Raw genomic sequence first — 20,143 nt, 5'->3', positions numbered from 1 at the left:
TCGAAGTGATGTCGGGAGATCACACCAAGAAGGAGATGGTGACCGGCGACAACACTACAAGAAACTGGTTAAAGAACGTGGGTGCAAAACCGTCGAACTTAATGTAATAGGCCGTCGAACTTAACATAAGAACGTGGGTTTACCCACGTTCATAGCCGACGGCGTTTTTTTGACAAACTTAAAGAAGTAAGTTCGACGGCCCCCACGTTCTTAACGTTAAGAACGTGGGTACCGTCGAACATAACTTTAAGAACGTGGGTACCGTCGAACTTAACTGTAAGAACGTGGGTTTTTAAGTTCGACGGGGACCGTCGAATTGTGTCCCGTAAGTTCGACGGCACCCACGTTCTTAAAGTTAAGAACGTGGGTACAGGTGGCCGTCGAACTTATTTGTCCTGCGCGAGTCGGCGCGGGCTGCCCATTAAGTTCGACGGTACCCACGTTCTTAACCTTAAGAACGTGGGTACCCACGTTCTTAACTCTTTTCCAGAAAAAAATAAAAAATACAGAAATGATAAATTAGACACACATAATAACACATGCAACACAGAGTATCACATACAATACAATTTTCAAACACAGGGATATATATACATATCACAAATTCATACAAGTCCAAATATACATAAGTTCACAAATTCACACAAGTCCAAATACATAAGTTCACAAATTCACACAAGTCCAAATACATAAGTTCACAAATTCACACAAGTCCAAATACATAGGTTCATATCCATAGTTCTCATTTTTAGTTCACAAGTTTAAACATTAGCTCCATCGCTCTCGATCAGGACATCGGATTGTTGTTCGTAGCTCCACCACTAGAATTGAGACATCTGTCCGCAAAGTCAGCGTGAGGGGGAGGAGTCACTTGATGAGAGCCGGAATCCTACAAAATAAACCAAAATTCTCATAAATATACAACTGGCATTAAATCACATGTACACCAAGATATAGGAAAGCATGATAAACATAGCGTCCTTTTCTAAATAAATATAGGAAAGCATTAAATCACATGTACACATAAACCAAAATGAGCACCAGCAGCAACAAAAATAGTGACTAAAGCTAGACGATAAAACCAATCTAGACTTAGTTTATTTAATTAGGAGGAAATCAACTAGCATTGAAATTCAGGAACGTACCGCATGTGATGGAAGTGGCTGTGTTGGCCATGGGGGGCGTCCCCAAGGCCCCATTGGATGTGTAGGATATCCCCATGGTGGTGGTGGCCAATATCCCATACCTGGTTGTGGAGGAGGAAGAATCTGTCCTCTAGGAGGCATCGACCACTGAATGTCCATCTGTGGGTTTCCTTGTCCGGTCTCAGAACCCTATAACCAAATAAAACGATGCATGATTATAATTGTAAATGAAAGTAAATATACTACAAAACTATACCTGTGTTTCGTTGGTGTTTGGGGTCTGTCCAGATTGTGACGGACGGGTGAACTGGGGTCCCATTGGAGATCCCATCTGAGCACTATACATCTGCAAATACAATAAGCTTGAGTTAGATGTAATTTTTTATTTCATTTACTTAATTATGCTAATGAGTGTAAACATACAAGACAAACTTAGGAGTGGTCAAATAACTCAGAAGTCCATAGCCTAAGTCTTCTAAATTTTTAATCTGGCCAGGATGTTGGTAGGTTGCCAGCACGCAAATCTTCACAACAATAGAACACACGAGCGTATTGTTGTTGTGCCCATTCTATAAACTAATCTCTACTACTACAAACATTAATAGTTATACAAACAAGAATGTCAGACCAGCAGCCCATCTTCGTACTGTGCTGTTGCTAACAGGACCATTTCTGAAAGAAAAGCGCAGCTACTCTCTAAAGAAAGAACCAAATGGTCATCTCCATAGTGCTGCTCCAGGTTTAGAGCCACAAACAATGTAATAAACATTGGACACGCAGAATAGAGTTCATGCTCATGATGCGAATGCCAGAAGAGGCAAAGTAGCATCATCAAACATAACAAACAAGTAGAGGAAATTTGGTCCCTGATCCTGTAGAGCTTGGACCTGGCTGCTGTAGCACCTTCAGCAAAGACGATGTATGGAATGCAATTACTGATCACTAACTAATATCATTAAGCTATCATAGTATATTTGCAATTACTGATCATGAACTATTTGAATACAAGATCCAGCATAAAAACATACAATCAAAGTCTAATAGTAATTCCTAACTCTTATTTTCTAAAGTTTTTTTTTGGAAAACGTTATATATGTAGGGATGAGTACAAAATATGTTTCTGTGTCTAAGAGATATTTGCGTTTGTTACCAGGGAAAAGTTCAGGTTGTAATTAATGTGCACAAGGCAGCGCTGCATTTTATGGACGGTGTGGATTCATCAACTGATACTGTCTGGCTTTCTTCTCTTATACTATCATCACCCTATTGCATTTAACCGTGATCACAAAATCGCACAGGTATAAGACGATACCACCTATCTCCTGAGCTTATCGAAGAAGGATTTTGTATCAGTCCAGATGAACTGGCAGCAATTACTTGTATCCGTGAAGACTCTACGATCCTCAACTTGATGATACTATCCTCAACTTGATGATCCTCAACTTGATGATCCTTACTTAGTTTATGTGTTCAGCTATCCCTATGTGGTTGTGTCTTCTGTCACTATGTAAGTGTAATGTGGCTGCTGTCAGTGTAATAACCAGCATTTTGTTGGTGGTGCTGGTCACAGCATCCAGTGATTACAAACAGTCACGGAAGTTCATGGAGCTGGACTGCGAGAAAAAGAAGATTCACGCACAGGAGAGCACCAAAGTCCGCAAAAAAACACAGATGCCCAGCTTCAAATCAGACAAGGGAAACATAGCTGCAACGTGGAAAGCTTTTTGTTCCCAAAAACTGAACCCAGTTTTCAGTCACCTAGAACTGAATTCAGCACTAATCAAGTGAACCCCTACCTTTAACCCCTCCAGTTCATCCCCATTTTTCTCACAATTCAAAACAAGGACAGGCCGACTTCATCTAAGCAAACTTATTCACCAAATATAGCTCTCAAGGTTTGCTATAGCACTCTAGGGCTGTAAGTACATGGATCCATAGATACGCAGCCCCAAACTCGAGCTCAACGCACTAGAATCCAATTTCCCTTAACTGAAACCGATCTCTTATCACACAGCCTGTTCAACTCGCCTGATAAAAGGAGAGAGCAGCTTAATGAGAGAAGTAGCAGTGAGGGCGCTAAGCAGACCGATTTTAGGCTGTCTAAGGCTCAGAGCGATTTAGATAAAAAAAATATGGGCAGATTCTGAGCGGATTAATAAAATTATTACCTGCATCAGCATTCCCTGCATCATCTGAACTTGTTGAGATAGATGTTGAACTTGTTGTTGTTGTTGTCTTAGTTGCTCATCAAGCTCTGATTCCCTCGAAGTTGAAGTTCGAGATCTACTCCCCGCCGAGGAAACTGACCGACGACCAAAGCTATCGCGACTCACAACCCCATCGCCGATCCCCAACCTAGAAACATCACAAGTTATGATAATATAGTGTTTATATATCACAACTTTGATCTTATCATACCTCCCATGTGGTAGCCCACCACCGGCAACATATGCTGCATCCGGATCGAAAGGTGCCTCCCTCCAATCTAGATCATCGTCTCCTGCTTTCCTCCTAACCTCCTCAGCATAACGAGTCTACAAAACAATTTATGTTAATTATAAATGAGTCACAAGTTAATTAAGAATAGATAGTAATTATTTACACCTACCAGCTTTTCTGTCGCGCTTTCGTCACATAAAACTTCTGGATGATCTGGATCTGGACCTCGGTGTCCCTCCATGTAAACGTCAATGAATCGGGGTTCAACACCATCACGAGCCTCCTGCAGTAAGAGACATAATAAAATATACAAATTTGTCTGAGGGAAAAAGACTAAATGTTACTTAGCTCGTCATACCATTCGTTGTGATTTCCCAATAAATCCATCTGCTCCAAATCGATGGAGGCCCGGTTTGCTCTTCCGGTTCAAACGATTTCTATCTGACTTCACTTTGTACTCATCTGAGGACCAGTACTCGCAGAGCTTGACCCAAGCTTCAGGATGAGCAGTGAGCCAGTCCACTTCACTTTGTTTGTACTCCTCAGCTGTCAAGTGGATTTCACATGCCTGCTTGTTGGTCATTCTTTGACCCTTCACTTTCTTGAAGTACACGGTAACAGCTTTGACCCGTGCATCTGACATTGAACCATTTATAACTTTTCTAGCAGCATTGTGGAATACACGTTTTGCATGTTCTTCGTTCGCTGTTTCGTCCAATCTAAATTGTTCCTGCAAAATGAAGAAGCAATTAAATTCATTTATAGACGCACACGATAAGTAAATTTAAAAGACATAATAAACTCACCCAAAACGATGACCACACTGCGTCTTGGTGAGTACGGTCGGGTCCATATGGTTTGAGGCCCCAGTGAGCCCAGTGATACGCCCCTATCTCTGCCCCGTTGAGTTGTACCACCCCTGGATAGTGAAAACGAGCTATAGATCCCAGCACTGTGTTAACTGGTGTCCGATGACCTTTGCCACTCCATGCCACCTCCACCCAACTCCTCTCTCCTGCAGGGTTTATGACCCTACGTTGGTCCAAGGGTTGTGTCGGTGGAACTCTAAGGGACCGCCGAAACCTACAAAATTGTAAATTGTGCACTGGTAATAATATCAATCCAACAAAAATGGAACTCCTCGTCAAAATAAAATTACCTGAAGTTTGTTGCCTGTGTCGTTGTAACAACCTCGTCATCAGCCTCTCCATCGGCCTCTCCATCGTAGTCCTCCCCATAGTCATCATCATCACGCATCGGTGAATCTTGGCGTGCCAGCTCGTCCTCCTGCCTAGGTGCATTGTGCTCTGCCGCCTCGCGCGCTTGCTCAAATGCATTGTGGTCCTGCTCTAGCATAGGTCCACTTGAGCCTATCGCCTCACGCTCTGGCTCAAGTGCAGTGTGGCCTGCCACATCGCGCTCTTGCCCAGGTGCACTATGGCCTGCCACCTCGCGCTCGTGCCCAAGTGCACTATGGCTTCCCACTTCGCGCCCCTGCTCCTCCATGCAACCAAGGAGCTGCTCTAGCCGTTGCCTTGACGCTGTAGAGCCCTACAAACATAATCAACAATGAGATATATCAAGTACTCGATGTATACGTAGAAGAAAAGAAAATAAAACAAATTAAATACCTGGAACAACATAGAGGATGTAGCCCCACCACCTGAACCCCTAGTTGACCGTGACCTCGAGGAGTCACCACGGTCTCCGCGCTTCTTCCCTTTGAGCTTGTCCATGACCCTCATCATCTGCACAAATTTCATTACAAGAATTTAAATATATATACTTTTAGTATTGAAATAGGAATGCATATACAAGAATTTAAATATATATACTTTTCAAAAATCATCGGCATCAGAATCTGCTTCAGCAACACGCTGCTCAATTATTTCAAGTCTTTGTTGTTTTTCAAGAATTCTCTGTGACTTACGAGTCCTTGCCCTAGAAGGACCTGGTTCTTCTGCCATCAAATCTATGGCAAGACTAGCTACTTCATTGAGCCCTAAATCCTCAGATATAGTAAATTCTCTATTTTCTGACTGATCGCCATCTTCTTGATAAATATCAACAGAATCATCATCTTCGTTATTTGTGTTGTAATAATCATATCGTAACGGATGGACTTCAGGATTAATTTTGTATACAACCCAACAAGACTTCAAGTTTTCATGAGGATATGTTAGATAGTACACCTGTTGCGCTTGATGTGCAAGCACAACATTGCTATAATCGCTGCCTTTAAACCGTGATTCATGCTTTACCTCCACAATTCCAAATTCATCCTCTCGCGTTTGTTGCGGATCAAACCATTCACAATCAAATAACACAAACATGAACTCTTTGGCCCCACCAAGAGTGTACTCCGTTATGTCTTGAAGAACACCATAATAGTCATGAGTGCCTCCGTCTGCATTTGTGGCAGTTGCTACTACTCCACTGTTTGTCGTGGCTGCCTGCGGGCGGATTTTTTCTAATTTTGATGTTCGAAAACGGTATCCATTAATATCATAGCGGCTATATTTTCTTGCTTTCAACTGACCATGTGATATCTGTCGCAAATCATCCGAGACTAGAGAGTCAAGTTTCTTACACTACATAGAGCAGAAAAAAAGATATAGGTAAATAGCAAGTCATATGTGCAATCTAAGTACACAAAGGAAAATTATAAAGAGATAATTACATGCTCGTGGAACCATTCAACGAAACATGGACCTCCATTCATCCCTTTCATACGTAGATTATCCAGTTCCTTTGGTGTAGGTTTGTGGCCAGCTAAATATATGGAATCAAACATTTCAAAGTATGGATCAAGTTCCTCCATGTTGGTGTACAAGTAGAGCATGGTGAAATTACGCTCTCTTATGTCAACATAATGTGCAGTAGAAGCCCCGATCCCTTTCCCCTTCCAGAGAAAAACACTAAGGTCGGTCGAAGGACCTTCTTCTTCAGTATGATACCGTGTTGACTGAGCATTCACGTTGTTAGTGTGTGATAAATACTGACTTGAGAAGATTGTGATCTCTTTAGCTGCAAAGGCCTCTGCGATACACCCCTCAACCCTTGCTTTGTTCCGCACAGTAGCTCTAAGTTTTTTCAATTCTCTTTCTTGACTGTACATCCATCGGAACTGCACTGGTCCTCCTACCAATGCTTCATAAGGTAAGTGCACTAGCAAATGTTGCATCACATTCATAAATCCAGGCGGAAATACTTTTTCCATCTTGCATACAAGCACCGCGATTTGTTTCTCAAATTGAATCATCAATTTCTTTGAGATATGCTTAGCACATATATGTCTATATATGTAACTAAGTTCAGCAATCATCTTCCACAAAGGAGGCTTCAAATAGCCACGGAACATTACCGGCATAAGTCTTTCCATCAAAATATGGTAATCGTGAGCCTTCAAACCATTTAATTTATTAGTGTCGAGGTTAACAGTACGTTTTATGTTAGCTGCATAGCGGTCTGGAAACTTTAACATTTTCAACCATCGAAATACTTCTTTTCGCTCTTCCGGCTTTAGACAGTATGGAGCTCGTGGTGTCCTCTCATTTCCATTAGGATTTAATTTGACCTCAAGGCTAGGGCGATCGCAAAGATTAGCTAAATCTTTCCTGGCATTGATGTTGTCTTTTGTTTTACCCTTAATGTTTAGACACATGCTTATGATGCTTTCAGCAACATTGCGCTCTTGGTGCATCAAATCTATGTTGTGTGGTAAAATCAATACCTTCGCATACGGAAGTTCCCAGAGAAAAGAAATATGAGTCCAGTTGTGATCTTGACCATAGCCTTCAAACTCATGACCTTCTGCAGCCCTTTGAAGGGCACGATGTTGTATCATGATATCTTCACCCATTAAACGTTTTGGTGGACCGTCTTTAACTTTTATGCCTCTTCTAAATGACTTCGTATCATTTCGAAACAGATGATTGGATGGAAGAAACCGTCGATGACAATCAAAGAATGAGACCTTTTTACCATGCTCCAATCGATATGCTTGTGTGTCCCCCATGCATATGGGACAACACAGTCGACCGTGAACACACCAGCCAGACCAAATACCATATGCAGGCAAATCATGAATTGACCACAAATATGCCGCACGTAAGGTAAATTCACGTTTTAGATGACCATCATAAGCCTTTACCCCTACCCATAGCTCTTTGAACTCTTCAATCAACGGTTGCATGAATACATTGATCTTCTTTCCAGGATGTTTAGGCCCTGGAATAATAAGGGCAAGAAATATGAACCCTTCTTTCATGCATTTGTTGGGAGGGGGGTTGTAGGGCATGATGAAAACCGGCCAACAAGAGTATGAAGTTGAACTGTTGTCGTAAGGAGTGAAACCATCAGTGGACAAGCCTAGACGAACACTCCTAGCGTCTCTTCCAAATTCTGGGTCAAAACGATCCAGAGCCTTCCAAGCATCGCCATCTGATGGATGCATCATAATGTCTAGGTCTTGGATCTCACGTTCTCCTTCCTTATGCCACAACATTAGCTTCGCAGTTTCTGGGGTTAAAAACAGACGTTTAAGCCTTGGAGTGATGGGCATATATCGAAGTTGTTTAACTGCCACTTTTGTAGCAAAAGTAGCTCCATCCTCTTTTAGTACCTCCGCATATCTTGATTTACCGCATTTCTGACAATGGGTGCTCGCTTCATATTCCTTCCAGAACAACATGCAATTATCTTCGCACACATCAATCTTCTTATACTTCATCCCAAGACCGGACACAATCTTTTTAGACTGGTATAAGTCTTTTGGCATCTTATGGTTCGATGGGATGAGATCAATAATCAGATTGATTATATCATTATAGCAATTATTCGAGAAGTTATACTTTGCCTTCATTGCCATAAGACGTGTAACCACCTGCAACACAGTCACAGTGGTGTCGTCATGCACTTTTTCCTCTGACGCGTGAAGAAGCTTGTAAAACTCCTGCACTTCATTTGGTGTATCCTGTTCTGAGGCCAATGTTGGATACTCTCTACTAATATCAGCCACCAAGTCATCCATCCGATCCTCCTCATCATCATCAATTATTTCTGACTCTGTGATATTCTGCTCTACTTCTCCATGTGAGCGCCACACAAGATAGTTAGGCATAAACCCATTCTTGCAAAGGTGATGCTCCAGTTCTTCGATCTTTCTCACATACTTAAAATTCCGACACTTGGTACACGGACACTTCACCACACGAGGTCCACCGGAAAATGCGAGATCCACGAATTGTTTTGCAACCCTAACCCATTCCTTTGAGTGACCTAGAGTCACGCTATTGAATCCATCATACATCGCCCTTCTTCTATTGTCATCCATTTGCAAAACTAAATAACCCAATGTATAAAAAATATGTAAGTAAACCTCATTAAGCATACAAACGTAAATAAAAAAATGTGTAAATAAACATCATTAAGCATACAAACGTAAATAAAAAATGTGTAAATAAACATCATTAAGCCCTTCTTCTATTAGGAAGGATCACTAGACATAAAAAAATTAACCAAACATTGAACCTAACATCGAATAATTTACAATGAACAAGAAATTATGCATCAATTGTAACAACTAGCCAAAATCATGCATCAAATTTTAACTAACAAACTAATTCTAATAATATGCATCAAAGAAAGAAGAAAAATACCTTCACGAAGACCGTCAAGGTGGTGATGGTCGAGGAGACGCGGGCCAGCTGTAGTTAGAGTGGAGAGAGAGACCGGAGACTAGAGTCAAATGGGCCTACAATTAGATGGAAACACGACTTTAGGTTTCATAAAAAATGCAACAGTCATCATCAGTTGAAGAACTTAATTTGTTTACACATTTTCACATATATGTTTCCTGCAAAGCACTAACAAAGAACACAAATAAACCAAAAAGAGTAATTCCTTCATCTAAATAGATATACGTAGGTAGAAGAAAACTTTGATGTACTCTTCTACTATATAATCCTGTGGGCCTAATTAATTGGGTATTCCTCCTAACAAATTTGTGCAGCTGAATTTTCAAAAGTCAATATAAGCCTGAACAACATGACAAACACACCGAAAACTGCAGACCATGAACAATCCACGACAGAATGAAATGAGTAACATGTATTTGGATAGGTGTCAAGTCTGATTGTTTGGGGGATGCATGATTCAGTTGGAATTATTTGGATAGGTGTCAAGTCTGATTAATTGTACCTCCAATAGAAATGACTGACCTACCCCATACAATTTATATTCATTATTTGGATAGGTGTCAAGTCTGTAGCCAAGATGCATGATTCAGTTGGAATTATGCAGTGCCGTGTCTCAAGTACTCAGTTCTGGCTGTTCCACATGTACATGCATGTCAGGTATAGGAAAACGAAAAACTTTGTGGCTAGGCTGATTTCTGACAATCAAACCTTCACTGATGATGATGAGAAGGCCATGCTTGTGGATCACAATTGTTGCCAACACAACTAGCAAATTCATCTTCACAGCAGGTAGAACTAGGGGAAAAACTGACTCCAAAGAAGAAGATGAATGATGTCTAGAAAATAAGGACAGATGTCATGTGTAAAACTAGTTTCCTAGTTTTTTTGTAGCATCAGTTCACAGATCTGTTTGCAAGTGGTCCTTGTTGTTGAATAATGGTAGCTGTAGTTCACAGAACAGAACAAGTTTGCATGTGAATAATAGTAGCTGCAGTTCAGAAGTATGACAAAAAAAACACCTCCTGGTGGGTGAAGTTCACTAAACAGAAATGCTGATTTTTTTTCACATTTCGTATTGCAAACATAGGAGACGGAATTGTTCATCATTGACAACACAAAGGCCATAAGCCTGTTCAAAACATAGATGCCCAGGTTCACAACACAAAGGCCATATGCATGTTCTACAAAGCAGTTCTAAATCTACCAAACACAAAATATAGTTCAACCCTGGATACAACCTTCATTAGGTATATGCTGGCAATCTATCAATTGCGTAAGCACAAAATGACTCCAAAGCCTATCTAAAAAATCGAGAGGGACTAACCGGAGGGGCGCGGTGGGCCGGCGGGGCGCGCGCGGGGGGGTGGAGGGGCGCGCGCGGCGGGGCGCTGGCGGCGGCGGCGGCGGGGCCGCGGGGTGGCGAGGGCGGGCCGCGCTAGGTGGCGGCGGTGGGGCGGGCGCGGGCTGGCGGCAGGGCACGCGCGGCGAGGCGCTGGCGACGGGCAGGTCGTAGTGGTAGGCGCGCGCGCGGTAGACAGAGGGTTGAAGAGAGAGGCGCGTGCGCGCGGTAGACAGCTAGAAGGGGTAAAGAAGAGAGACGCGTGGGCGGTAGAGAGATTTAGGTTTTTGGGTTAAGTTCGACGGTGTCCATGTGGCCCACGAACTTAAATTAAGAACGTGAGTACCCACGTTCTTAATACGATAAGTTCGACGGTTTTACTCCGGACCCACGAATTTAATATAAGAACTTGGGTACCCACGTTCTTAAATTAACCCACGAACATAATTTAATTAAGAACGTCGGTACCCACGTTCTTAAATTAACCCACGAACATTTATTAGTTTCTTGTAGTGCAAGCCCGTTACAAGCCACGGGAAGGCTCCATCGGGAGAGTCCCGCAACAAGGGGAAGGAGAAGAAATCCCCTTCACATAAGTCGCATCGGAGTGGCGAAAAGAAGAAGAAGATGAGGAAGGTGGTCTACTACGAGACCGACTCTTCATCGCCATCGACCTCCGGCTCCGACGTGCCATCCGTAACTTCTAAGCGCCATGAGCGCAAGAAGTTTAGTAAGATTCCCCTACACTACCCTCAAATTTCTAAACGTACTCCATTACTTTCCGTTCCATTAGGCAAACCACCAGTTTTTTACGGTGAAGATTATAACATGTGGAGTGACAAAATGAGGCATCACCTAACCTCACTCCACACTAGTATTTGGAACGTTGTTGAGTTTGGTGTACAGGTACCATCCGTAGGGGATGAGGACTACGATTCGGACGAAGTTGCCCAAATCCGGCACATCAACTCCCAAGCCACCACTATACTCCTCGCCTCTCTAAGTCGAGAGGAGTATAACAAGGTGCAAGGATTGAAGAGCGCCAAAGAGATTTGGGACGTACTCAAAACGGCGCACGAAGGAGATGAGGTGACCAAGATCACCAAAAGGGAGACGATCAAGGGGGAGCTCGGTCGATTCATGCTTCACCAAGGGGAGGAGCCACAAGCGATGTACAACCGGCTAAGACCTTGGTGAACCAAGTGCGCAACCTCGGGAGCACAAAGTGGGATGACCATGAAATGGTCAAGGTTATTCTAAGATCACTAGTGTCGGCGTTTCGACCCCGGGGGGTCCCTGGACCGACGAGTAAATTGTCGCCGCGTGCCCCAGCCCAGATGGGTCGGCGCGAGGCGGAACGCAAAGGGGGGAAAGCAGCCGGAGGGAGACAGTCGTGGGAGGTGGAACCCGCGGCCTTCGTGTTAGCCCCGCGCTCAGGTCGGGTGCGCTTGCAGTAGGGGGTTACAAGCATCCACGCGGGAGGGAGCGAGCGGCCTTGCGCGAGCGCCGTCCCGTCCTTCCCCGCGCGGCCAACCCTCTGTAAGAGGGCCCTGGACCTCCTTTTATAGGCGTAAGGAGAGGATCCAGGTGTACAATGGGGGGTGTAGCAGTGTGCTAACGTGTCTAGCAGAGGAGAGCTAGCGCCCTAAGTACATGCCATCGTGGCAGCCGGAGAGGTTTTGGCACCCAGTTCGTGTGGTGTCGTGGCCGTCGGGGGAGCGCTGGAGCCTGGCGGAAGGACAGTTGTCGGGGCTGTCGAGTCCTTGCTGACGTCCTCTTGCTTTCGTAAGGGGGCCGAGAGCCGCCGTCGTCATAGAGCATGCGGGGCGCCATCATCACTTGTTTAGCGGAGCGAGCTAGATGGGACGCTGGTCTTGTCCCCCGTAGCCTGAGTCAGCTTGGGGTAGGGTAAGGATGGCGCCTCCCGTGACGTGGTCGGTCCGAGCCCTGAGTTGGGCGAGGCGGAGGCTCCTCCGAGGTCAAGGTCGAGTCTGTCTTCCAAGGCCGAGGTCGAGTCCGAGCCCCTGGGTCGGGTGAGGCGGAGACCGTCGGCTGAGGCCAGGGCTGAGTCCGAGCCCTGGGGTCGGGCGAAGCGGAGTTCGTCGTCTTCCGGGGCTGAGCCCGAGTCCAAGCCCTGGGGTCGGGCGAAGCGGAGTTCGTCGTCTTTCGGGGCTGAGCCCGAGTCCGAGCCCTGGGGTCGGGCAAAGCGGAGTTTCCTATGGCGCCTGAGGCCGGACTGGGTTGCTGACAGCCTCACTCTGTCGAGTGGCACAGCAGTCGGGGTGGCGCAGGTGGAAATGCATCGCTGGAGGATGCCCGAGGAGCTGCGGTGGTAGAGCTCCTTCTCGTCTCCCAGCAAGACGAACGACTTGGCGCGCCGCGCCAACCGCCGAGCTTCGTCTCGGTCGGGGGGTAGCTCTCCTCGGTGGAGATATCGCAGGTACGGGGTCTACCAGTTCCGATTAGGCGTGACCTCGCTCCGCTCCTCCTCGACGCGCAGTGCCTCACCCTCGGGAGCCAAGGGTACCTCGGGCTGAGCCGAGGGTGCCTCGGGCTGAGCCGAGGTCGCCCCGGACTGAGCCGAGGGTGCCTCGGGCTGGGCCGAGGCCTTCTCGGGCTCGGGCGTGTCGTCGGTCTTGACGGAGGGTTGATGCAGGTCTCGGGAGAATACGTCCGGGGGAACCGTTGTTCGCCCCGAGGCTATTTTAGCCAGCTCGTCCGCAGTCTCGTTGTAGCGTCGGCCGATGTGGTTGAGCTCGAGCCCGTAGAACTTGTCTTCCAGTCGCCGAACCTCATCGCAGTAGGCTTCCATCTTTGGGTCGCGGCAGTGGGAGTTCTTCATGACTTGGTCGATGATGAGCTGCGAGTCACCGCTTGCATCGAGGCGTCAGACCCCTAGCTCGATGGCGATTCGTAACCCGTTTACCAGAGCCTCGTACTCAGCCACGTTGTTGGACGCCGGGAAGTGGAGGCGTAGCACGTAGCGTAGGTGCTTCCCGAGGGGCGAGATGAAGAGCAGGCCCGCGCCTGCCCCCGTCTTCATCAGCGACCCGTCGAAAAACATGGTCCAGAGTTCTGGTTGGATCAGAGCGGTTGGGAGCTGGGTGTCGACCCATTCGGCCACAAAGTCCGCCAAGACCTGGGACTTGATGGCTTTCCGAGGGGTGAACGAGATCGTCTCGCCCATGATCTCCACCGCCCACTTTGCAATTCTACCCGAGGCCTCTCGGGACTGGATGATCTCCCCCAGGGGGAAGGATGACACCACAGTTACCGGATGAGACTCGAAGTAGTGTCGCAACTTCCGCCGCGTCAGGATCACCGCGTACAGCAGCTCCTGAATTTGTGGGTAGCGGATCTTGGTCTCGGACAGTACCTCACTGATGAAGTAGACTAGCCTCTGGACGGGCAATGCATGCCCCTCTTCTCGTCTCTCAACCACAATCGCGGCGCTAACCACCTGAGTGGTAGCAGCGATGTAGATCAAGAGGGCTTCTCCGGTAGTGGGGGGCACCAAGATGGGCGCATTCGTGAGGAGCGCCTTCAGGTTCCCGAGGGCTTCCTCGGCCTCAGGGGTCCAAGCGAAGCACTCGACCTTCCTTAAGAGGCGGTACAGAGGCAGGCCTTTTTCGCCGAGGCGCGAGATGAAACGGCTCAGAGCCACGAGGCATCCCATGACCCTTTGTACGCCTTTCAAGTCCTTGATGGGCCCCATGCTGGTGATGGCCGCGATCTTCTCCGGGTTGGCCTCGATGCCCCGCTCGGAGACGATGAACCCCAAGAGCATGCCTCGAGGGACTCCGAAGACACACTTCTCGGGATTGAGTTTTACACCTTTCGCCTTGAGACATCGGAATGTCGCTTCAAGGTCAGAAAGGAGGTCGGAGGCTTTCCTCGTCTTGACTACGATGTCATTGACGTAGGCCTCGACCGTTCGGCCAATGTGTTCGCTGAACACATGGTTCATGCATCGCTGGTACATTGCACCCGCATTCCTCAAACCAAACGGCATGGTAACATAGCAGTGCATGCTGAAGGGTGTGATGAAAAAAGTCGCGAGCTGGTCGGACTCTTTCATCCTGATCTGGTGATACCCTGAGTAGGCATCGAGGAAAGACAGGGTTTCGCACCCAGCAGTGGAATCCACAATTTGATCGATGCGAGGCAGAGGGTAGGGAACTTTCGGACATGCTTTGTTTAGACCAGTGTAGTCTACACACATCCGCCATTTCCCCCCTTTCTTTCTCACAAGCACAGGGTTGGCAAGCCATTCGGGATGGAATACCTCTTTGATGAACCCTGCCGCCATTAGCTTGTGGATCTCCTCGCCTATGGCTCTGCGCTTTTCTTCGTCGAATCGGCGCAGAGGCTGCTTCACAGGTCGGGCTCCAGCTCGGATATCCAGCAAGTGCCCGGCGACTTCCCTCGGTATGCCAGGCATGTCCGAGGGACTCCACGCGAAAACGTCGGCATTTGCGTGGAGAAAGTCGACAAGCACTGCTTCCTATTTGGGGTCAAGCTCGGAGCCGATCCGGATCTGCTTGGAGGCGTCGTTGCAGGGGTCGAGAGGGACGGACTTAACCGTCTCCGCTGGCTCAAAGTTACTGGCGTGGCGCTTCACGTCTGGCGCCTCCCTAGAGAGGTTCTCCAGGTCGGCGATGAGGGCCTCGGATTCGGCGAGGGCCTCGGCGTACTCCACGCACTCTACGTCGCATTCGTACGCGTGTCGGTACGTGGGGCCGACGGTGATGACCCCGTTGGGGCCCGACATCTTGAGTTTGCGGTAGGTGTAGTTGGGGATGGCCATGAACTTGGCGTAGCATGGCCTCCCCAGCACTGTGTGGTAGGTTCCTCGAAACCCGACCACTTCGAACGTGAGGGTCTACCTTCGAAAGTTGGAGGGCGTCCCAAAGCAGACGGGTAGATCGAGTTGTCCGAGGGGTTGGACGCGCTTCCCGGGGATGATCCCGTGGAAAGGCGCAGCGCCCGTCCGGACCGAGGACAGATCGATCCGCAGGAGCCCGAGGGTCTCGGCGTAGATGATGTTGAGGCTGCTGCCTCCGTCCATGAGGACCTTGGTGAGCCTGACGTTGCCGATGATGGGGTCGACAACGAGCGAGTATTTCCCCGGGCTCGGCACATGGTCGGGATGGTTGCCCTGGTCAAAGGTGATGGGCTTGCCGGACCAGTCTAGGTAGACTGGCGCCGCCACCTTTACCGAGTAGACCTCCCGACGCTCTTGCTAGCGATGCCGAGCCGAGGCGTTTGCCACTTGCCCACCGTAGATCATGAAGCAGTCGCGGACCTCAGGGAACTCTCCTGCCTTGTGATCTTCCTTCTTAGCGTCGTCGAGAGCCTTGCCACCCTCCACGGGTGGCCCGGTCTTGTGAAAGTGGCGTCGAAGCATGGCGCACTCCTCAAGGGTGTGCTTGACGGGCCCCTGATGACAGGGGCACGACTCCTTGAGCATCTTGTCGAAGAGGTTGGCACCTCCGGGAGGTTTTCGAGGGTTCTTGCACTCGGCGGCGGCGACAAGGTCCGCGTCGGCGGCGTCGCGTTTCGCTTGCGACTTCTTCTTGCCTTTCTTCTTGGTGCCGCGCTGAGTTGACGCCTCAGGGACATCTTCCGGTGGGCGGCCTTGGGGCTGCTTGTCCTTCCGGAAGATGGCCTCAACCGCCTCCTGGCCAGAGGCGAATTTGGTGGCGATGGCCATCAGCTCGCTCGCCCTAGTGGGGGTCTTGCGACCCAGCTTGCTCACCAGGTCGCGGTAGGTGGTGCCGGCGAGGAACGCGCCGATGACATCCGAATCGGTGACATTGGGCAGCTCGGTGCGCTGCTTCGAGAATCGCCGGATGTAGTCCTAGAGAGACTCTCCCGGCTGCTGGCGACAGCTTCGGAGATCCCAGGAGTTTCCAGGGCGCACATACGTGCCTTGGAAATTGCCGGCGAAGGCTTGGACCAGGTCGTCCCAGTTGGAGATCTGCCCCGGAGGCAGGTGCTCCAGCCAGACTCGAGCGGTGTCGAATAGGAACAGGGGGAGGTTGTGGATGATGAGATTATCATCGTCCGTTCCACCCAGTTGGCAGGCCAGCCGATAGTCCGCGAGCCACAGTTCCGATCTCGTCTCCCCCGAGTACTTTGTGATAGTAGTCGGGGTTCGGAACCGGGTCGGGAACGGCGCCCGTCGTATGGCGCGGCTGAAAGCCTGCGGATCGGGTGGTTCGGGCGAAAGACTCCGATCCTCCCCGCTGTCGTAGCGTCCCCCACGCCTGGGATGGTAGCCTCGGCGCACCCTCTCGTCGAGGTGGGCCCAACGGCTGCGGTGATGGTGCTCGTTGCCGAGGCGACCCGGGGCCGCAGGCGCCGTGTTGCGCGTGCGCCCGGTGTGGACCGAGGCTTCCCGCATGAATCGGGAAGTCGCGGCGCGAGGTTCCGAGGGGTACCCCTGCCTTCGGGAGGCGGAGCTCTCGGCCCGTCGGACCGCGGCATCCTCCAGGAGGTTCTTGAGCTCTCCCTGGATACGCCGCCCCTCGGTGGTTGATGGCTCCGGCATCGCGCGGAGAAGTATTGCCGTTGCGGCCAGGTTTTGGCCGACTCCACTGGAAACCGGTGGCGGCCTTACCCTGACGTCGTCGGCGATGCGGTGCTGGATGCCCTGGGGGAGATGACGCGCTTCTCCGGCCGGAGGTTGGCCTGCCCATTCCTGCTCGATGTCTCGGCGGATCGGCTCAAGCGTTCCTGCTCCCTCGTCGAGCCTGGCCTGCATCTCGCGGATTTGCTCGAGCTGTGGGTCATGACCCCCCGCCGGGACGGGGACCACAGCTAGCTCCCGAAGGATGTCAACGTGAGGCACGGGCCTAGGGGGATCACCGTTCTCCGGTATACCAAGATGGTTGCCTTCGCCGGGACCCCCTAGATCGACGTGGAAACATTCGCGACTTGGGCCGCAGTCCTCGTCGTCGAGGCTGCGGCTACCGTCAGAACAGTCGGAAAGGCAGTAGTCGCATGCGGTCATGAAGTCCCGCACAGCACTGGGGTTACCAAGTCCGGAGAAATCCCAACAGAGGTCGGGCTCGCCATCTTTCTCGGACCCCGAGGGCCCGTAGGTCGAGACGACCGTCAGTCGGTCCTAGGGTGACCGCACACGATACCCCAGAGGGTTTGGACTGGCCTCTATGAGAATATCCACTGAAGCAGAGTCGCTCGATGGGTCGAGGCTGAATCCAAAAGGCGCGAGATGGGAATCGGTCGGTACCTCTTGGTCGACGGGCGGTGACGAAGTCACATCAGGGACTGACTGCACCGTCGTCTCAGGTACGAGGGTGACGCCCAGCAAGTCCTTCACGAGCGTGCTGGCGTCGTCCGTTTGCTTGAGGTTGGTGTGTTGCGGGGAGACGACGCTCGTCTTCGTCTCAGACGCGAGGCCGATGCCCGACGCGCTCTCCGTTGGGGCGCCGGCACCGTCGACTCGCTCGACAGCCGACGAGGTGCCGCCTCCTGCTTGGCCTTGGTTGCCCCGCCTCCTCCTCCGTCGACGGGGGAGGGGACGGGACAAGCCCGAATGTCGTCCTTCCACCACGTGGGGAAGGCGTCGTCGATTTCCCCGCCGGCGGGCGGGTTGTCGACCGCCATTGTCGCTGTCGCGCGGCGGGGGAAGGAGTATCATGTCGTAGCTGCCGTCGAGGGACATGAACTCAAGACTCCCGAAACGGAGCACCGTCCCGGGCTGGAGAGGTTGCTGGAGACTGCCCATCTGGAGCTTGACGGGAAGCTGTTCGTCAACACGCAGCAGCCCCCTACCTGGCGCGCCAACTGTCGGCATTTCGACCCTGGGGGGTCCCTGGACCGACGAGTAAATTGTCGCCACGTGCCCCAGCCCAGATCGGTCGGCGCGAGGCGGAACGCAAAGGGGGGGAAGCAGCCGGAGGGAGACACGCGTGGGAGGTGGAACCCGCGGCCTTCGTGTTAGCCCCGCGCCCAGGTTGGGTGCGCTTGCAGTAGGGGGTTACAAGCGTCCACGCGGGAGGGAGCGAGCGGCCTTGCACGAGCGCCGTCCCGTCCTTCCCCGCGCGGCCAACCCTCTGTAAGAGGTCCCTGGACCTCCCTTTTATTGGCGTAAGGAGAGGATCCAGGTGTACAATGGGGGGTGTAGCAGTGTGCTAACGTGTCTAGCGAAGGAGAGCTAGCGCCCTAAGTACATGCCATTGTGGCAGCCGGAGAGGTTTTGGCACCCAGTTCGTGTGGTGTCGTGGCCGTCGGGGGAGCGCTGGAGCCTGGCGGAAGGACAGCTGTCGGGGCTGTCGAGTCCTTTCTGACGTCCTCTTGCTTTCGTTAGGGGGCCGAGAGCCGCCGTCGTCATAGAGCATGTGGGGCACCATCATCACTTGTTTAGCGGAGCGAGCCAGATGGGACGCCGGTCTTGTCCCCCGTAACCTGAGTCAGCTTGGGGTAGGGTAAGGAATGGCGCCTCCCGTGACGTGGTCGGTCCGAGCCCTGAGTTGGGCGAGGCGGAGGCTCCTCCGAGGTCGAGGTCGAGTCTGTCTTCCAAGGCCGAGGTCGAGTCCGAGCCCCTGGGTCGGGCGAGGCGGAGACCGTCGGCTGAGGCCAGGGCTGAGTCCGAGCCCTGGGGTCGGGCGAAGCGGAGTTCGTCGTCTTCCGGGGCTGAGCCCGAGTCCGAGCCCTGGGGTCGGGCGAAGTGGAGTTCGTCGTCTTCCGGGGCTGAGCCCGAGTCCGAGCCCTGGGGTCGGGCGAAGCGGAGTTCGTCGTCTTCTAGGGCTGAGCCCGAGTCCGAGCCCTAGGGTCGAGCGAAACGGAGTTCGTCGTCTTCCGGGGCCGAGCCCGAGTCCGAGCCCTGGGGTTGGGCGAGGCGGAGTTTCCTATGGCGCCTGAGGCCAGACTGGGTTGCTGACAGCCTCACTCTATCGAGTGGCACAGCAGTCGGGGCGGCGCAGGTGGCGCTGTCCCCTTGTCAGGCCGGTCAGTGGAGCGGCAAAGTGACTACGGTCACTTCGGCTCTGTCGACTAGAGGGCGCGCATCAGGATAAAGGTGTCAGGCCACCTTTGCATTAAATGCCCATGCGATTCGGTCGGTTGGCGCGGCGACTTGGCCAAGGTTGCTTCTTGGTGAAGACTGAGCCTCGGGCGAGCCGAAGGTGTGTCCGTTGCTGGAGGGGGTCCTCGGGCGAGACGTAAATCCTCCGGGGTCGGCTGCCCTTGCCCGAGGCTAGGCTCGGGCGAGGCGTGATCGCGTCCCTCGAATGGACCGATCCTAGACTTAATCACACCCATCAGGCCTTTGCAGCTTTGTGCTGATGGGGGTTACCAGCTGAGATTTAGGAGTCTTGAGGGTACCCCTAATTATGGTCCCCGACAACTAGTTTTTCTTAATCCTACTCAAGTACAATTAATTCGTGGTGATCCTAGATATAAAATAATGTCTCCCGAGGAAGTGATAGGTAAATTTGTAAGCTTTGAACTAATGATCAAAGGCTCCAAAAAGATCATCGAGCAAGGCGCATCCT

At 50.7% G+C, this 20,143-nt stretch overlaps 1 protein-coding gene across 1 annotated transcript; it reads right to left on the bottom strand.

Moving 5' to 3' along the window:
• Positions 1-1,062: 1,062 nt before the first annotated feature.
• Positions 1,063-3,672, bottom strand: LOC109939886 (salivary acidic proline-rich phosphoprotein 1/2-like). Its single transcript, XM_020538262.1, has 5 exons — positions 3,564-3,672; positions 3,314-3,500; positions 1,402-1,491; positions 1,146-1,334; positions 1,063-1,068 (listed from the first exon to the last, which is right to left on the bottom strand). The coding sequence occupies exons 2-5, from the start codon at positions 3,335-3,337 to the stop codon at positions 1,063-1,065; spliced, it is 309 nt and encodes a 102-aa protein (XP_020393851.1). The 5' UTR covers positions 3,338-3,500; positions 3,564-3,672.
• Positions 3,673-20,143: the final 16,471 nt, after the last annotated feature.

Source organism: Zea mays, chromosome 5 (assembly GCF_902167145.1).
Source record: "Zea mays cultivar B73 chromosome 5, Zm-B73-REFERENCE-NAM-5.0, whole genome shotgun sequence".
NCBI lineage: Eukaryota > Viridiplantae > Streptophyta > Magnoliopsida > Poales > Poaceae > Zea > Zea mays.
Note: the sequence above shows the minus strand (reverse complement) of the source record. Positions and strands in the feature narration are given on the sequence as shown.

Coding starts and splice junctions, on each gene's coding strand:
- LOC109939886 (XM_020538262.1), bottom strand. CDS start 3,337: ATGATGCAGGGAATGCTGATGCAG. Junction 1,492..3,313: donor TGCAGGGAATGCTGATGCAG/GTAATAATTTTA, acceptor TTGTATTTGCAG/ATGTATAGTGCTCAGATGGG. Junction 1,335..1,401: donor CAAACACCAACGAAACACAG/GTATAGTTTTGT, acceptor ATTTGGTTATAG/GGTTCTGAGACCGGACAAGG.